We start from the raw sequence: 17,779 nt of genomic DNA on the forward strand, positions 1-17,779 counted from the left end.
AATGAGTGAGACACGCAAAGTGCGGAGAGAAATTGAGGAAGACAAAGCCGCTTTAAGAAATTCAACAGCGATACAGCACGAGAAGAAAGAGAAGCAGAAATTAACGGAGCATGGCCAGGCTGCCCTTCGCCTGGCTTTGCTCCTCCCTGCTCCCAATTAGCACGGATAAGCCTAGAGACAAGTCATCACTTGTACCACAGAAACAACTCTCCTTGGAGATGCCCAAACACTTCCTGACGACCACGCAGCTGCTCCTGCAGAACGGACCTAGAGGAAAACACTTTTAACAGGCAGCTCCACCTTGGGTGCAGAGAGGAGAAACACTAAATTAACCATGGGGATGAAGCAAACGAGAACCTCAAACTGGCTGCAACGCCTGCTTGAGTAGCTGCAAGCCATGTATATCTGGTAGTCAGCATGAAAATGAGCTCTACTATTAAAAGAAGAAGAAAAAACCAACCCAAACCAAGTGAAAACAAAAACCCAGGGAGCTTTAAACACTTGCCAATCAAAGCAGCTCAAAAGACACTGCTGGGTTGGATGTGGCCGTGGGCTGAGTACAGGTGTGGGCAGCCAGGAGGGAGCCAGCACACAGGCTTCGTGATTCCTGAGCGTGACTCGTACGCTTGCACTTTGTTCCTGCCTCTTGCTTGAGCTCTCAAGGTCCTTTGCAGGCACATCACCATCTTTCTTCCCCCCATGGCAGCTCTTCGCAGTGTTCTCCAGGAGCTCTGCCTTCCCCACGAGGACTTGTCTTCTGCAGTGGTGAAGGCTTGGTATCTCCAAGGAGCACTGCAGAGACTGTGCTCCTGGAAGACGTCTCTCCCACTGCATCTCCCACACCCACACGCGGGGTCTGTCTGCAGATCCTCTTCCCCAGGGGACTGGGGAAACCAGCCCCATCAGCCAATGACCGAGACATTTCACAAGGACATTTAATTTTTAACATCGTGAAGGGCTCTTTTGTTTTATACATCAGAGGCAAAGAGCATCCAAGAGGAACAAGGCTCAACTGAGCGCGCTGTGTAAATGCTGTGAGGACGGAGCTGGGCACAGCGAGGTCGAAAAGCTCCTTTGTTTTCAGCTGGCTGGGGAGAATTGGCTTTAGCTTTAAATGTGCATTTTAAGGCCAATGTGAGGAGAACACACCACATGGTCCTCACCTAAACCCACAGATATTTCCCTTCTGCTTCCCAATTTCCCCCAAACACACGTTTATTGACACATCAGGCTGGGATGGGCTCAGGGTTTGTAACAACAAGGGGAAAAAAGCAGGGAGGGATTTTTGTATCTCCTAGCTCTCATTCCAGAAGGTTTTCCTTTCCCCCTCAGCCCTGCTGATGGAGGCGGCGTAAGTCAGCTGCAGTGAGCTGTAAATAACCGAGCTCCGGAGCAGTCACGTCTCCATACTTAGCAGCATCCATTTGTGAAGGCTATAAGCTGCTGAATAAATGAGCTTCAAAACCTGGCTATACCAAGGCTGAGCTGCCTCCAAGCACTTCCTTCTCGCATGTCCCGGGCACTCCCATTCCCGTGGGAAAAATGGCATCGGGAGCTGCAGGAATGCAGGAACATCCCACCAGAGCCATGCGGTACCTCCAAAACCCCACTTGGCCTTTAGGTGCTGCCCAGACATGGAGCAGGGGGTTATCTCCATCTTCCCGTGTCTCCCCAGCTTCTGCATCCAAAATTCACCCTTGCAGCATGCGTGCGCGCCGACTTCTGCATGTGAAGATGTCTTCTGCTGGAAGGAGGCACCACCGACGTGGTGTTTACCTCAGCACTACCACCTGGGGAACTGCTGATGAATGCCCTTCCCTGCTGAGAGGAGCACTGATTGCCTGTTAAAGGATGTAACTTTAAGGATCCTTAATTTGCCTCTTCACAGGGAACATCCAAAGAGCAGTGGAGAGGAAGTGATTGGCGGGAAGGCTTTTTCAGGCATCCCACTCTTGACTGCCCTGGGATTGATGTCCTGGAGAGTCCCAGCAAATGTCTACCAGTGTTCAGCTTACTGAGAGGTAGCTGCAAAAAACCCAAGCTGCTCATGTATTTCAGCAGAAAAACAGTGTTGGCCCTGAATTGTTACAAAAATTTCGGGAAAATTACTGGACTTTCTTCCGTTGCACTTCTTACAGCTGCAGTCTGGGCCAAGAGCTCCAGAAAACAACCAGCTCACAGCTCCAGAAAACAACTTGGTGGACACCACCTCCTCCTTCTCCTCCTGCCACCACTGCAGAGCCTGCACACTTGCCATGGTGATGGTTCACCAGCAGAAAGCCCTGAGCTTTCTCTGCAAGAAAAGTTTTACATTTCACATCACCATCCCCTCTGCGTAATTCTTTGGTCTCTGGCCATTTTCTCCTCAGTTTTCTGGGACTTTTTGGCCTTGTCATGCAGCAAGCCCCCAGGGGGAGGCGGAGGCAGGGCGGACTGCGGAGCCTGAGAACAGCTCAGCATTGCAGGCTGGCATGGCACAGGAGGTCAAAGCGATGCCAGCGCTGATGGACCTGGTTCCCAGGCATCATGACGGAGCCTTTGGCATTTTTTGCAAGCCTCGCCGTCCCGGCCCTCTGCCATTCGACCTCTGGATGCTGCCCATGATATGTGTGCACTGGGAATATATGGAGAGTTTGGGGCAGCAAGTCCCAAGTTTCATTTTTAGGGAGATCCCACCAAGGTAGACTCACATGCCATGTCCTTCTGGGCTTGCTGGGTTCCTCCAACACAGACGGAGCGGCCCCAAGCCATCAGCCACACGGTTCCTGCAGATGAAGGCTCCTCACCCAGCGCCTGGACTGTACCCCCCGTTTTCAGTCTCACCCAAGAAGGAAGCCCTTGATGGAGGCTCTTATATAGGATGGGAACTGGAGACACACTGATTTGTGAACCCTTCCAGTGGCACCCACTGGGTGCTATTGGAGGGGCTGCCAGACCCACCCAGCACGGCTGTAGCTCACTGCTATTCAGCAAATGTGGGGGAGCTGCATTCCCCCAAGCCCATGACACCCCTTGATGGTGCTGGATGAACAATGAAACTATTTGACTACGCGCGCAGAGTAGTCACCACCAGCCCATCCTGGCTACAGCTGGACCAGCAGGTTTTTTTCGGTGGATAACATTCAGGGCTTCCTAGCAAAGAGCAGAAAACAGGCAGTTATTCATCTAAAAGCTTAGAGGTCTCATTAAACCCCAAAAGATCACAGATAATTGCAAAGTGACACTCACAGCAGGGCTGGCAATGAACAAGCCACACGTAGCTAAACCCGAGCACCAGCAAAGCTCTGGGCTCAAAGAACAAACATCCCAATATCTCCCCCGGGCTTCTCCCAAATGCTGTGACCCCCCACCCCGTGAAATAATTAGCTCTCTCAACAAGCCCAAGATGAAAACGGTCTGTTTTCCCCTCCTTTTCAGTGGGGTTGTTTGTTCTGTTTTATTGAGAACAAGCTTCGCGGTTTGGACTCGCTTACAAAATAAACCCAAGAGCTTGAAATCTGGAGCTCATTTGCCAAGTGTGCTTCGAGCCCTGCCTTTGCCACGTCCCCACCCAGAGGGACAAATCCTGCACTGTGAGATTAAACCAGGTAAAGCCCAGCCGGACAGACGTGCTGCATGCTGCCAAACCGGATACTCACCACCCAGGAACGATGCAGGGAAGGAGACGGTCGCTTGCAGCTAACCCCAAACCCGATTTTGTCCCACTGTCTCGTGGCCAACATCCCCCAGCCACCTCAGGCTCATGGCTGTCCCTGCTGGGCCACTTGCCCTGGTGATAAAAACCCGTGTCCCTGCTGGAGGTACCACGTGGCTCTGGGAGAGCAGGTTTTGAGTGGGGGGATTTTGCAGGCCCAGCCCTGGGAAGCCTTGAAAGCCACTCTGTACATGGGGAGTACACATTCTTTAGCCCCACGCTGCCTCATTTTGCTTTTCAACCCTTCCCTTCGTGTTGGGACCCACATTTACAAGCAGATCAGCTGAGCTGGTCCTCACCAAGTGCATTTCTCAGCATCTTTGCTTTCACTCAGCAGAGCCGCCACTTCCGCTCCTAATCAGCAACTCAACGTAATTAAGCTCCAGTTTTCATCTTAAGCCTGGTGAGCATCTGGTTCCCCCCCCCCAAAGGGGCTTGGGCACGCCTTGGAGCATCCCTGGGTCATGTTGGAGCGAGTCCCCTCCTAGCACCCCAGTGCTCTGCCTGGATTGAAGCACAAAGCTGAGGGAAGGATCAGACCCAGCCCAAAACTTCTCACCCAAAACACTCATGGGAGGGTGGGGAGAGGACATGGGGAGCAGATGAGCATGAAGAACATCCCAGTTTGTGTCCAAAAAACTGAAAACATGGAGGGGGATTTGCTTTGTTGACTCAAAGCCAACAAACCAGCCCCACTGGAGGCAGCAGATGGTTTCAGGGGGGATGGAACAAGTGCTTGCAGAACTAAAAATAAACCCACCGCTCCCAGCAGCGCTCACACGTAAAGGGCTGGGCTGGGCTGGGCTCCAGCCAGTGCCCGCAAACCACCAACATGGGAACTGGCGGTCTGCAAACCTGCAAACCGCCTGCCTATACCTGTCCACACCTTCTCCTAAGCCTGATTTCGTGTTTCTCAGAGCCAGATTTGGCACGGGAGGTACTTCCAGCCTGCCACTTTGTACACAGCCTCTGCCCCCCATGGTGGCATTAGAAAGTCAATGTTTTCTCCGAAAAGCAGGCTGAGCCCCAACAGAGGTACAAGCCTGGCGCTGGGGACCACCCTCCTCTGCAGCTCACCCATCCGAGGAGCACCTTCCACACCAGGCTCTGAAGACCCCCATGGGGTACAGCTTCAGACAGGGCTTGAAAACCAAACCACTGCGCGACCTAGCAGGAAGCTCAGGTCTTGCACAAGAAACCTCATGCCAAGAAACATGAGAAAGAGAGGAAGTCGCCCACACCAGCTGGGAAGAAAGGCACAACTGCCCCTTTCAGCATCCGCGGCCCTGTAACCCCCAGGAATGGTCCAGCACCCTCTGCTTAAAAATAAATTTCCCGCTGGGGCTGCTTTGGGCAGCTGGCAGCTCCGTGAAGGCTTCAGAACCTGCAAACGCTTGGTTTACCAGGAAAAAATTAAGCTGGAGCTTAGCAAACGTATGACCCCCTTTGGCTGGAGCTGGGGGACAGAAAAATGCAGATGTTGGTGTTGGGGAACGACAGGGTGGCTGGCTCAACACTGTTTATTTCTCTATCAGAAAGGAGGGAGCCATCTGCTAACACCTCTGCTTGCTGACAGCCTGGGCTGCGCCCCCGCAGTCAAACAAAACCTCAGAGGCCTGGCAGGACTATTTCTGTCCTGATTTTGCACGTGGAATGTATTTTTAAAGCCTCTCCTCCCTGTCTGGCTGGGTCAGGCCAGGGGCACTGGCACCCACCCCGAGCTGCTGGGATTCGGCAGCGGCTCCTGGGGCTGTCGGGGCTGTGCCACAGGCTTGGGAATGGTGAGATGGATGGAGGAGTCCAAACCCTGCAGGCGACCGTGGGGGAGACAGAGACCTGTCCCCTTCTCAAGCAGCCTGCCTGAGCCCCACCACCAGCACAGGATCATCCCATCCCATCCCATCCCATCCCATCCCATCCCATCCCATCCCATCCACATCCACATCCACATCCACATCCCCATCCTCAACCATTCCTGTAAAGGCTGAGCCCAGCTTCTCCCCAGGCAGCTCCGCTGGTCCCCTCCTCCCTTCCAAGCTTGTCAATATTTCATCTCCAGCATCTTTCCCTCTCACTACCAGCCCCGCCCCCCCGCCCCCCCGGGGGCTTTCAGCATCTCCTTCGTGGTGATTTCCAAGCGCGGGTTAGAGGAGCGTTGCATTATGGCTCAGGACACCTTTTCCTCCCAAGCCCAGCAAACGTGGTGGGAGGAAAGTGCAGAGCATGGGGCTTTCCATGCTGCCCTCCCCGGGCAGAGCCTCCCTGCTCAAGGCGCTCTCCTACCCCGAGAAACAGCTTTTAACTCAAGGCACCTCCCTTTCCTCAACTGCAGGCAAGGACCATCATCTTGGCCTCTTCTGTAAAGCACCTGGCGATGCAGAAAAGCTGTAATTGTGATTTAACAGGCAGAAAAGGAGCCCACAGCCACCTACTGACCAGGCCTGCAGCTGCCAGAGCCACCCTGCTGCCACCTCCAATCAAACAAATTTGGCCAAGGAAAATGGATGATATGTAGCACTACAAGCATCTCAAAACTTTATTTATTAATGCACAATTGTATGAGCTGCTGCTGCTTTCACCACAGCAAAGCACCAGGCTCTCCGCATCCAGTTTAGAGACCCCAAAAATACATGGAGGTGTTCGAAGTCCTCACAGAGCTGAGCCTATTTCCCAATTGCTGTAGGGATGCAGGTGCTTGGCAGGGGTGGGAGAGCCCACGGGAAGAGCTGGAGCAGGGTTGAGGACATCAGGACAAGGAGGGACTCACCCAAAGCAGCAGCATCTTGTTGAATGTGAGAAGGGCATTTCTCATCCTGGCTGCATTAATTCAGAGCTGCTCTGTCCCAAACCTCCTCCCTGATGCTTCTGGAGTATTATCAGGTCCCAAAACCAGGCAGCCTCTGCCACCCCTGCCTGCTGCACGCTTGTTTACTTGGTGTGTTGTGACACTGTCCCTTAATCCGCAGGATTTTCCCTCCCAGTGTAGCCATTCAGGGTGTAAATTAAGAGGGAATTCATAGGATTTGGAGGTTTTCACGTGCTGAAAGGGAGCAGGGGTTTTTCAACACACCACTGAGCCACTGCACAGTGAGGATTTCAGAGGCAGAGCAGATGCTGGGAGGTGGGGGGAACATCTGCCCATCTCCCAGCACCCAGGAAGGCTGATCCCAAGAAGTCTTGGACATGCTGCCACCACTTGCTTTGGAGAAGAGAAGGAGCATCCCCCCCTCCCTGCCTCCCCTCCGCCCCAGAGGGTCGCAGATGGAGCAGCAGAAGGAAACTATCTGGCTCTGACTTGAACAGAGTGGTCTGTAAGCACGGCACGGACGCAGTTACAAAGCAGAGCTGGAGCTCCCCAGCGAGGTCTGCAGATGGAGGGCTCAACCCGTATTTTACCTGTCTGACAGCTTCACTGCTGCGAAGCCACAAAAGCTTTCAAAGGACTCAAGGGGTTGGGAAACTTGGATGGGAGAGAAGTCACTCAGGCTATGGGGGCCAGGGAAAAAGGCCTTGTGGCAGGGAAAAAAAGTTAAATTAAAAGAGACAGGGCTAGGTAAGCTCAATTTAAGGAAATCAGATATTCCCCTGAAAAACATGCATGTGGTTGTGGTTTTGCTCAGAATCACAGAATCATCTCAGTTGGAAAAGACCTTGAAGCTCCTCCAGTCCAACCATGAACCTCACACTGACCGTTCTCAACTCCACCAGATCCCTCAGCGCTGGGTCAACCCGACTCTTCAACCCCTCCAGGGATGGGGACTCCCCCCCTGCCCTGGGCAGCCCATTCCAACGCCCAACAACCCCTTCTGCAAAGAAATACTTCCTAAGAGCCAGTCTGACCCTGCCCTGGTGCAGCTTGAGGCCATTCCCTCTTGTCCTATCACTTGTTCCTTGGTTCAAGAGACTCATCCCCCCTCTCTGCACCCTCCTTTCAGGGAATTACAGAGGGCGATGAAGTCTCCCCTCAGCCTCTTCTGCTCATGCTGCTTTGGGGCAGAACATCGCCGTGGGCCTCCCCCCAGGCTCCCCAGGTCTGTGCGCTGTGTCTCGCCATCTGGGCTAGCCTCCCTCAACCCTGAATAAAGACTTGCCAGCTAATTCCATTAAATCCCAGCAAAATGAGACCACTGTGGTGGGAGGTGCCGTGGCATAAGAGCCATGCCAGGGGCATAAGCTCCGGCGAGGGTCAGTGTAAAACCTTGCTGGCTTGAGGGACAGCAGATACCTGAATGCAGAATTGGTAAAGTCAGTCCCTGCTCAGCCAGGCTGGGGATGGGCCCCTGTTAGGGACGTGCCCACGTGGAAAGCTCAGGTGGCAGATGCCCTTCAAAGAGACCAAAGGCTTCCACATCCTCAAGAATGAAGCACAACATGTGGTGGATCTGAAGAGCATGCTGCAGTCCTGCCAGCGCTGTCCCACCGCTGCTTCCAGAGGAGCAGCCCCAGAAATCCCATTTCTGGGGCCCCGTGGCCCAGATGAGCGCAGGAGTGGAGCCAGTGAGGGCTGCACCTCGCAAAAGCCAGGCTGGAGGCAGTGAGATGATGTTCCAGAAACACTTCCGGGGATAAACACCACCGGGCATGAAGATTTATTTTATGGTAAAAGGCAGTAACAGGAGAAGGTCAGACGGAAACAAGCAGATCACAAATAAGCATCGGCTCCATCTCAGCTGCACGCCGGCCGCCGGACACTGCTCTCAGCACGAACACCAGCCCAGCGACCACAGCAGCCCCGTACCGGCACACTGCATTTCCCAGTCCCCTCATCGTACCTGCAAACTGGTCACACAGCACCAAAGCGCTACCATTTCTGCCCAGGACTACATCCCTACCTGTTTTTTTGGCAGCGTGACGACCCTTTGATCTACAACTCGCTCTGAAGCAATACCGGGCACCACGGATTTTTACCAAAGCGTGTTGCACCCAAGCACTGCAACTGCCTTCCCCTGGCCGCAGCAGGAGGCGAGCGGAGCAGCTCTGGTCCCTGCTCGCTGGAGTCAGCACCCAGACCCTGCCACCGCGTCCCAGCTCCGTGGCCCAAGGACACCCCACTGCGCCCGGCAAACAGCTAGGTCCCTAATTAGGGCTGCTTTGTGAGGGGCAGGCTAACGAAGCCACTCAGTACACAGGTTGGGAGTCGTTTGCCTTCATCTCTCTTCCCAGTGAGACACCACCTCGCCCGGCTCTCACTGCCCACCAAAGGGACCACATAATAACGGAGATTTCCCTGCCCATCCTCCCGGGTACCCGTGCCTGCCCTGCCTGCCTCGGCAGCTGCTTTCCACAGGACAAGGGACCCGGCCTGCAGCCCCTTCGGAGATGCCCGCTTCTCCCCAGGCATGGGGGGGCTCCTGCTCCTGGAAATGGGGTCCTTCGGACCTGGGGCGGGAGCTCTGCAGGGAGGAAAACAATTTGGGAGACTGAAATGAAAACTACTACGGCCTTTGGCCTGCCCAGGAGGCATTTCACCAGCCTACCTCTGCTGTTAATGCTGTCCACCTCCTGCCTGGCATCCGTGCGGCAGAGCTCCTGCTTTGCATCCCCCCTGCCCATGGGTGACCTGTGACGCCCTGCTCAGACTCCCCCCAACTCACAGCCTGGCCTGAACAGGAACCCCGACCACCAGTTAAGAAAAATACCGCCAAACCCACTGGTTGGAAGTGTCCTGCCTCACCAACTTGATAAGGTACTTCACTAAAAGAAGAACAAAAAAACAAACAAACAAAAAAAGCTCCCAAACAGGTATTGCTTTCAGGCAGCCAGCTCCTACCTCAACTTCAACAAATAAATTCACTGGCAGTTATTTTTAGGCAGTTTATTTTGTGCCCTCTTGCAATGCTTGGGATAACTATGAAATGACAGCAAAAACTCAAAACACTCCCATCCTAGCAAAAAACCTAAATGACTACAAATCATCAAACGATCATCTCGATGGATAAATCACTATGTTCCTTCACAAGCACAACAGGATGACAAAATTAAAACCTCGGATATCCCCTTGGGTTTCATGATTATGTTCAAGCTGTATGCAAAATATCTCATTAGTGCCGGCTGGGAAAAAAAGCTATTTATTTATTTAGTTTTGTGTAATAAAATGAAGGGGTATAACCGTTCCAGGAACAGGGTCCCACTGGATGAAGTCCCCCTTTTCTACACTGAGTAAATCAGATTAAAGGCATTTAGGTTCTGTGTGGAAAGCACAACTCCAGTTCTCCTGGAGTGATCAGTTTTCTGAGGATTTGAGGGATTTAAGAAACATGGAAATGCTTCAGGATGGTGTAAGGCTTCCAAAGCGCTGAATTACTGCAAGATACAGCAACTCACAGAAGTATCAAGTGATTGCCTCAACAAGCCCACAGAAAACAGTTTTCCCCAGCCCCTCCGGTGGGATCCCTGCCATGCCCAGGAGATGCTCGGGTAGCAGAGATAGCACTGCACTACATTATTGCTCTTCCAAGTTCAATATTTTATGGAGCATTTACAATGCAACAGCCAACCCCTCCCCAAACGAAGGATAATTTAACATCATTCTGATAGAGGTTTCCACATAACGGATCTTGTAAGATGAGGAATATTTGATTAAAATTAAAATGCAAATTAAGTGCTGGTACTTTGCAACGCATCACCCAGTGCAGGACACTCATGGTTAGCTGGGTCACAAGGGATTCACTTTTTGCCATATAGTATTGCTGTTAAATAATATTAACTGCTAAATACACTGACATAGACCGTTCAAAGAGCCAGGATCCCTGTCCAGTTTCTCTCCTCACCTCAGTTTCCCAGATGTATCAGCACGAGTTATGGTATGTCGTTGTTACCCATTAGCAGCCGCCAAGCACATTTCCAGGAACAGGACTTAGCTTACATGTTCCTAGACCAGATTCTGCGTAGGGCAGAATGACAAATACCTTTCTTTCCCCAAAAAAATTAAAGTAGTAAGTAAAATAAAATCAAAACCAGCTGAGAAGGGGGGAAGGGGAAAGGGAATAAAAACCCAGGCATGCTGAAAACCAACTGCTGGCTGACTGCAAATCAGGAGAGGGAAAAATCTGCCCTGAGCAGTTAGTTATAAAGATAACGATATCCTTCATGAATTGTGGGGTCTTTTTAAAAATAATCCACCTTGACTAAATTAGTGGAGGAAAACTGCAGGTTTTAGACACGCACTGGAGATTTGGGATGGTACAGCCCTGACTTCACTGGCTTCACCTATTCCTAGTTCAAATTGGGTTTGACCATTACCACCATCAAATACCTGCTCGCTGACCCAGACAGGCTGAACCAGGGATCCCCATTTAATTCTGCACCCCCATCTTCTACAAACAGCTCATGTGGTTGGCGGCAGCTTCCAGGGGCTGCAGGGATGCCACCCCCGGGAACCGGCAGCCGCTCTCCTGTCTACCAGGGGAGGACAGTGGTTTCCAGCACTGGCATCCCAACACCTTAACCCAGCTTTAGAGTTATTTTTAAAACATCAACAAAGCATGGGATGCCAAAGAGGCCAGATGTCGGCTCGGTCTCGAAGCTGGGCTGATCTTGTTGCAGAAAGGCAGAGAGAAACAAGCAGCCACCACGCTCAAGATCTCAACAACGTGCTGAAGGCCAACGTGCTCTTCTCCCCCCACACCCAGACTAATTTTTCCTTCAGCTATTTCAGTTGATTGGGGCTATAATAAGAACAGGGAAACTAACACCAAGGTTAAAAGTTCCCGGCCTCAGTTTGGAGACAACACACTTGGATCCTGTTGGTTCAGGTTCCAACGGGTTTGTGTGCATGTTACACACTGATTATTCTGATGCATGGGACTATGAACCATTTTATTGAACTACCTTCGAGCTAAAAAATCCCAGGCAAATGTTATTCACTCAGACGGATTGCCTATAAAGAAGCACATAATAAATAAATATAAAAATTCATTAGGAAGAAAATGAAAATAAATACCCACACTGCCTTGTTGGTGCATTCATCACAGGCTGCAAGGAACAGCAGCCTGACTAAATACTTTCAATATACAGTTTCCAGACTAAAATCAGTTGCTGAGCCACATGAGCAGCCAAGGAATAATTTATTTTTTAACAGAGGTTTCTCGATGCGGTTTTCTTTCCTTCCATCTGAATAATGCACAGAGATGGCACTTCACGGCAACTCCCCCACACAGAGGCTGCCGTTTTCCCAACAAATGTCACCTGAAGGACAGGGGGAAGCTGGAGGGAATCACCCCACGCCCCTGGCTGAAATCCAGCACTGCCAGAGGTTTTCACCCAGGCTGCTGTCCACTGCCCAGCGCAGATGCTTTCACAAGGTGTCAGGCTGTGGTTTTAAATCCTCAGAAGCTCAAGTTGTAGAAACGCAGAGACAAGGGACTGAAACCATTAAGCAGGTTTGTTACTGGATTTGCTGATTAAAAGCAGGGAGCTTGTAGGCAGCATCTGCAGCAGCGCAACAGCAGAGCAATGGCGCCCTAGGCTTGGGATTCCCTGGTACCCACCTACCCACAGCAGGAATTTGCCCAGCAAACCCTAACCATGATTTTCTTTTAGAAGAGAAAAGGTTATTTAGCTATTTGACCAAGTCGAAACATGCTGCATACCCCCTATAAGCGGTTTTTAGTGCTCCTTTCCCTCAAACCCAGTGTTGCCTCGTGGTGTTTTCAGTCCTCACTCAGTGCGGGGTCTGTGCTGGCAAGGGCTGTGACCACGACCATTGCTTTGGGGCCAAAACCTCCACCAAATGTGGCTGCTAATGCTGATGGAGCCAGACTTTACAGCTGGTTAGGGAGGCAGAAGGAACTTGCAAGCACAGAGCAGTAACTCTGGATTCCCAGCTGCAGGTTTCCAAGACCTCCCTCAACTCTGTAATGACCTGATATTGATTTCCAGTCCTTTGAAAACACGAAGGACACCAACCCCATTTTTAGCGATTATGAGGTCTCTAATTTCATTCCAGGTCATGGCATTTGTATTTTCATTACCCGCAACCTCCAGGGTCATCACAAATACGAGATTACAGTGTCGGTGCTTAACGGCTGTTTAATTCAACAGCAGTTCAGAGTTAATAAATGCAATTCAATTTCTCAAAGCCTAGTGGCTTCCTGACCGGATAACGCAGCCAGCACCCAGCCTACCAAACCCATATGCCACCAGTTTCTATAGGAATTGAGCTGGCATACATGGGAGCAGTACATGAAATTACATGGTGGAAGTCATTTATTTTTCACTATTCACATGCTTTTCTGTTAATGTATAGGAAGCCTCAAGTCCTCTCCATCTCTGAGATGCTCTGAAAGGGAGGAGGAACGTTTTACTTTATTGTCAGGGATTTATAACATGACATGCTCTAAATGTTTAGGAGGATTTTCCCTGAGATGTGGTAGCCTTCAATTAGTCTTTAAAGTGAGACTGCTTTAAAGTGAGGGACGACACAAAAAATCCTAACGCATCGCAAAATTTTGTGGTAGCAGTGCAGTTGCCTGCCTGGCAAAGCTGCTCCTGCTGACAGGCAGAGGTTTCCCTTTCTTGTCACTTTTAGTGTTAATCTTTTCTTATTACTATTATTTTTGAGTCCAGGAAATTCAAGTGATGAGCTGACTACAGCCTGCAAAGCACTGATTAATGGTATCAAGGTGTGAGGTATAATGGTTTAAGGGTGGTTACAGAGCAAAGGGGATATACGGGCACCCAGGCACGTACAGAAAACCCAAGGCATCGCCTCTCACTGCCGCCTCCTTTCCCAGAGGCATCTTGGACCAAAGTCCAGGGATCCATGTTGTGATGTTTATAAGACAATTTAAACCACTCCAATGTACTCCAAAGGTTTTAAGTTGCTATCTTTGCTCCCAACTTCAGGGGTCCCAGCAGCTGAACAGAGGACACATGAGCACTTGTAATTTTGTATTTTCCAGGAGAGATCATAAATAGTGCCAATAACTGTTTTGTTTTTTAAAAAAGCATCATTTTCTGTAGACTATGCAAACGCAGTGCTGTACAGCATAGACAGAAGATGCAGGGAATGAACACGATTATTACTGTTTTACTGGCCTTAATTGCAAATTCTCTCTTATCTCTTTCAACACTACAGCTATCTAAGAAATCAAAGCAGCATAGCACAGCACTGCGTGCCAGCAGAAACGGGCACAGGAAGCGACAGCGAACACCGGTGTGGGGGATGTCCATCCTCACAGGATCTCCCTCCACCAGCCAGCATGTTTGTGAGAGGCACCAAGCATCACCCTGACCCTTCCCATGCCAGCCAGCATCCCCAGGCACACACGCAGATGCTACCAGCACATCCCTGCACCACGCTCCAGCAAGCAGCGCAGCAGAAGAGCTATCGGTGCAGAGCCAGCTCTCTGCAAACCTGCGTGGGGTTTAGCAGAAATAACAGGGTTTTCCTGTTCACTCTCAGCTGCGCAACCTGGACCTGGCTTCCAAGCCATAATCCTGCCTCATCTATCATCACCAGCAATAACGAGTCTCCTTGTGAAATCCAGCCCTCAGGTAACCCGTTAAAGGAAATAAGGCTGCAGAGCAGAGTGTGGTGCTAATCATCACCGCTCTCGCTAACAATGAGCAAGAGCATGGCTCATTCCCTCCTCTCCAAGCAGCCTCTGCAGGGAACCTCAGCCAAAAACCAGAAAAAGCCTAATTTTACCTCTAATGGAAGTGGTTACCTTGGGATACAGCTGGATCTCAGGCCTGCTGAACGAGACCAGGGTTATTTTTAGGCAGTTGACACCCTGACTATCACTGCTTTTTAAGGACTCTGCAGCCAGTTGCAAAGTTACTTAAGGCTTGAGCTTTAAAAGCTTGAGCTTTAAGATAAAAGCGCTCTTCTTGCATAGGAGGAAAGCTCAGCTGATCCCACCAGGATCTGAACCCTGTCTTTGGTACAGATGGGGGCTTACAGTGGCAGGGAGATGTCCGTGTCCTCCTCTCCTGGCATGGACCGCATACAAATTTGGGAGTCAACAGGTTTGAGCTGCCAGGGGAAAGCTCTCCCGTCGGGCAGTGTGGCTCTCACAGCTTCAGGCCAGGGGCTCAGTCCCCACCACCAGAAGTCCTGCAGAGGCTCTGGTCACAAGGCAGGGAGGATGCTCCCAACTGGCGGCAGAAGTTGCTGCACTCGATGCAGAAACAACCAGCTCAACGGCAGCATAACAAAGTATTATCAGCCTTAACGTTGCTCCCCCTGTTTTATTCTGGGGGATCTCTTCCACGCATCTCAGATGGTATCTATTTCTTCCGAAACAGAAAGACAGCCTCCCCAGACCACCTCTGCATCCTGCTGTGGGCTGCAGCGGCAGACCGCAGCTAAACACAGCGAGAAGGAGCTGGGGCAGAACCAGGCTTGGCGAAGGCCCCTCAGCTCAGGGTGAGCTGCCTACAGAGGCAGATGCATCTCCACAAATACAGCATCATAAGCCACTGCCCAACACTCACCGTTCAAAAAGCTCTCAATTTGCAAGGGAAGGTGCTTTAGCAACAAAGGCAGCTGTCCGAGAGCACGTCCCAAGGCAGCGGCAGGGCTCACGAGCTGGCAGTGAGAACGCCAACACAGAGCCATAAAACTCGCCCTCCTTACATGCTGCCTTTGCAAAGAGGCTTCAGTGGTGTGTGGCACGATCTACAGGAACAGAGACGATGCTCTCCACGTAAGCGTTAAGACCTGGTGTTGAGCAGAGGCACTCCGGGTTTGTCTGCCACCTCAGTGCTCACGTTAGCAAGATCCTGGCACATCTATTAGCAGAGCTTTTTTCCCCCCTTTAATCTTTCCCTTTTTAAAAAAAAATTATTTTCATTTTAAACCACCTGCTTCCTTAGAAGCATCAGCAACCTCAAAATTCGTGACTCCACCATGACTTCCAGGCTCTCTCAGCTGTCACTCACAGCCCTGTCTGCGCACGGGGCCGTAAAGCAGAAAGACACAAACAGGGCTTTCTGGGTTGGTTGTTTTTTTTTTTTAAATAGTACAGAATGTGAAAAAAAAAAAAAAATAGGAGGAGGAGGATGCAGCAAAAGACAAACGCATCCACCACTTGACACCACGATTAGCTGTCATCGGTTAAGTGGCTTGCACAGAGGCTGACGTCCTGCTGCGACCGAGCCTACTGGGGATGGGAAAGAGCAGCCTGGAGTATCACCAGCTCCTGCTCTCTTCACTTTCAAAAGTTACAGCGCTCAAACCACGAGAAGGAAGGGGCACTAAGAGGGGAAAGGGTCTGGGAACACAGAGCAGAAAGAAATCCTAACTAAGCAGGAATTAGCATTCACTGGCAGCAAAATCAGCCGCAGGTTTCTGCGTGGGACTGCTCCCTCCTCAGCCAGGGACCCGGAGCCTCTCCCCTCTACTGAACACGGAGAATGTGCTTCATCTAATGGCACAGCCTTCTCCCCCTGTCAATAAACGCCAGCTAAGGAGTAGTAGATAGTTAATTATGTGGCACAGATAAGACCGTTACACGCAGCACAGCTCAACACATTATTCACCAGGGTTCACGGGAGAAGGAAGGGGAGGAAGGAGAAATCCACAGTTCCTCAAAGAGCACTTTGATTCATGGAAGATGAGCGTTGGGACGAGGGTACGCGGTTTCCCTCTTAAGTAACCTTAAATAATCACACTTCATCTCATAGCAAGTACCAATACGTGACCCTTCTGAGCTTTCTGCTGCAGACACACAGGTTACAAGCACAGCACAAGTCTCTCTACCTGTTGCATCTGACATGCTAGGGACACCAAAGAAACCAGGGCACGCTGCACCCCGTGAAAATGATCAGGCAACGCAAGAACTTCCAACCCGATTTCGAAGTCGATCATCGGCTAAACTCAGAACACCCGACCTCTGCTTAGAAATGCTTGCTTGAACGAGCTGCGTCCTCTCCCTGTGGCTCAGAAATATGAAAACAGAGACTTGTAAAGCAGTCTCTTAGTAATTAATTTCTACTTTTGAAACAAATGGCAGAGGACGTCTCCCGGCGCGAGCATGCTTCAGTAAATCTCACCTACCAAATAGGAAATCCCACACAAAACAGGCTGTGTCCGATAGCACCGGCATCTGACGTTATTTAGAGGCCAAGTTAGCTGTTGTGCTGTGTCCCAGCGCTCTGGAATGATTTCTCCCTTTAATTTCCACCTGCTTTCTGTGTTGCCAGCAAAGCCCGGCTGGAGACTCCGCAGATTTTCGGGAACCACCGGTCCAGCGGGCGCCGGTAGAGCCAGGGAGGCGGCGGCCGGTGCCGCTCGCCCGCTCGGCGGTCAGAGGCGGCGGCAGCCCCCGGCGCTCCCCCGGCCCCGCTCGGGAGGCAAAGGGCTTCCCGCCGCCGCCCCGCGGCCACCCCCGCCGCGGCCGGGCAGCTCCGGGGCGGCTTCTCCCGCTGCCGCCCGCCACCGCCGCCGCGCTTCCCGGCCCCGGGGGAAGTTTTGCTGCCGGAGGCGCGGACTTACCCAGCACGAAGCAGAGGAACCGCCGCGGGAGCAGGGCCATCGCCGCCGCTGCCCGCGGGCAGGAGCGGGGCGGCGGGCCGGGATCCTCCCCCCGCGCCCGGCGCGGCTCGGCGCCCCGGGGGGCTGCGCGCAGGGGCGGGCCCAGGGCGGCCCCGCTCCCCGCCGGCCCGGCCGCCCTCCTCGGGGTGTGGGGGGGCTGGAAGCACGGCCGGAGGCAGGGAACGCCTCTCGGGGGAGTTCAGCAGGCTCGGCCTGAGGCTGCCGTGCCCGGGGCCGGCGGCGCTACCCCCCCTCCTCCGCGCGGAGCGGGCAGGTGGGCGCCCGGGGACACGGGAGAGGCAACGGGAACGGCGGGAGAGCGCCGAGAAATCCCCCTTCCTCAGGCGCTTCTCTGAGCCCGCCTGCCACCGCCACCGCTCTCCAGCCCGAGGCTCAAAGCCATACCTGCCCTTTCTTTTTAGTGTTGAACATAGAGAATGCAATGCGATTTTAGGAGGAAAATGTTTTGTGGTTTGGGTTTGTTTTTTTTTTTTACTGAGTGGAAAATCGTAAGTGAGCTCCACCTACAGCCGACAGCTGCGCCTTTGCCTTGCCTGAACATGAGAGGGGCTGCTTGGGCTCCTCAGGAGCACATCTGGGATTAG

General features: G+C 52.1%; 1 protein-coding gene across 2 annotated transcripts in view; it reads right to left on the reverse strand.

Moving 5' to 3' along the window:
- The window catches only part of RAMP1 (receptor activity modifying protein 1), a 31,073-nt gene extending 13,625 nt beyond the window's left edge, over positions 1-17,448 (reverse strand). Inside the window, exon 1 of one of the 2 annotated variants that reach the window (XM_074829772.1) lies at positions 17,136-17,448. In XM_074829772.1, the coding sequence (XP_074685873.1) occupies positions 17,136-17,175 (40 nt within the window). In that variant the 5' untranslated portion in view covers positions 17,176-17,448. Of the gene's footprint in view, positions 1-16,697; positions 16,887-17,135 lie in introns of those variants that run through there. The other variant, XM_074829771.1, reaches the window with a different exon arrangement.
- Positions 17,449-17,779: the final 331 nt, after the last annotated feature.

Source organism: Strix aluco, chromosome 6 (genome assembly GCF_031877795.1).
Source record: "Strix aluco isolate bStrAlu1 chromosome 6, bStrAlu1.hap1, whole genome shotgun sequence".
Taxonomy (NCBI): Eukaryota; Metazoa; Chordata; class Aves; order Strigiformes; family Strigidae; genus Strix; species Strix aluco.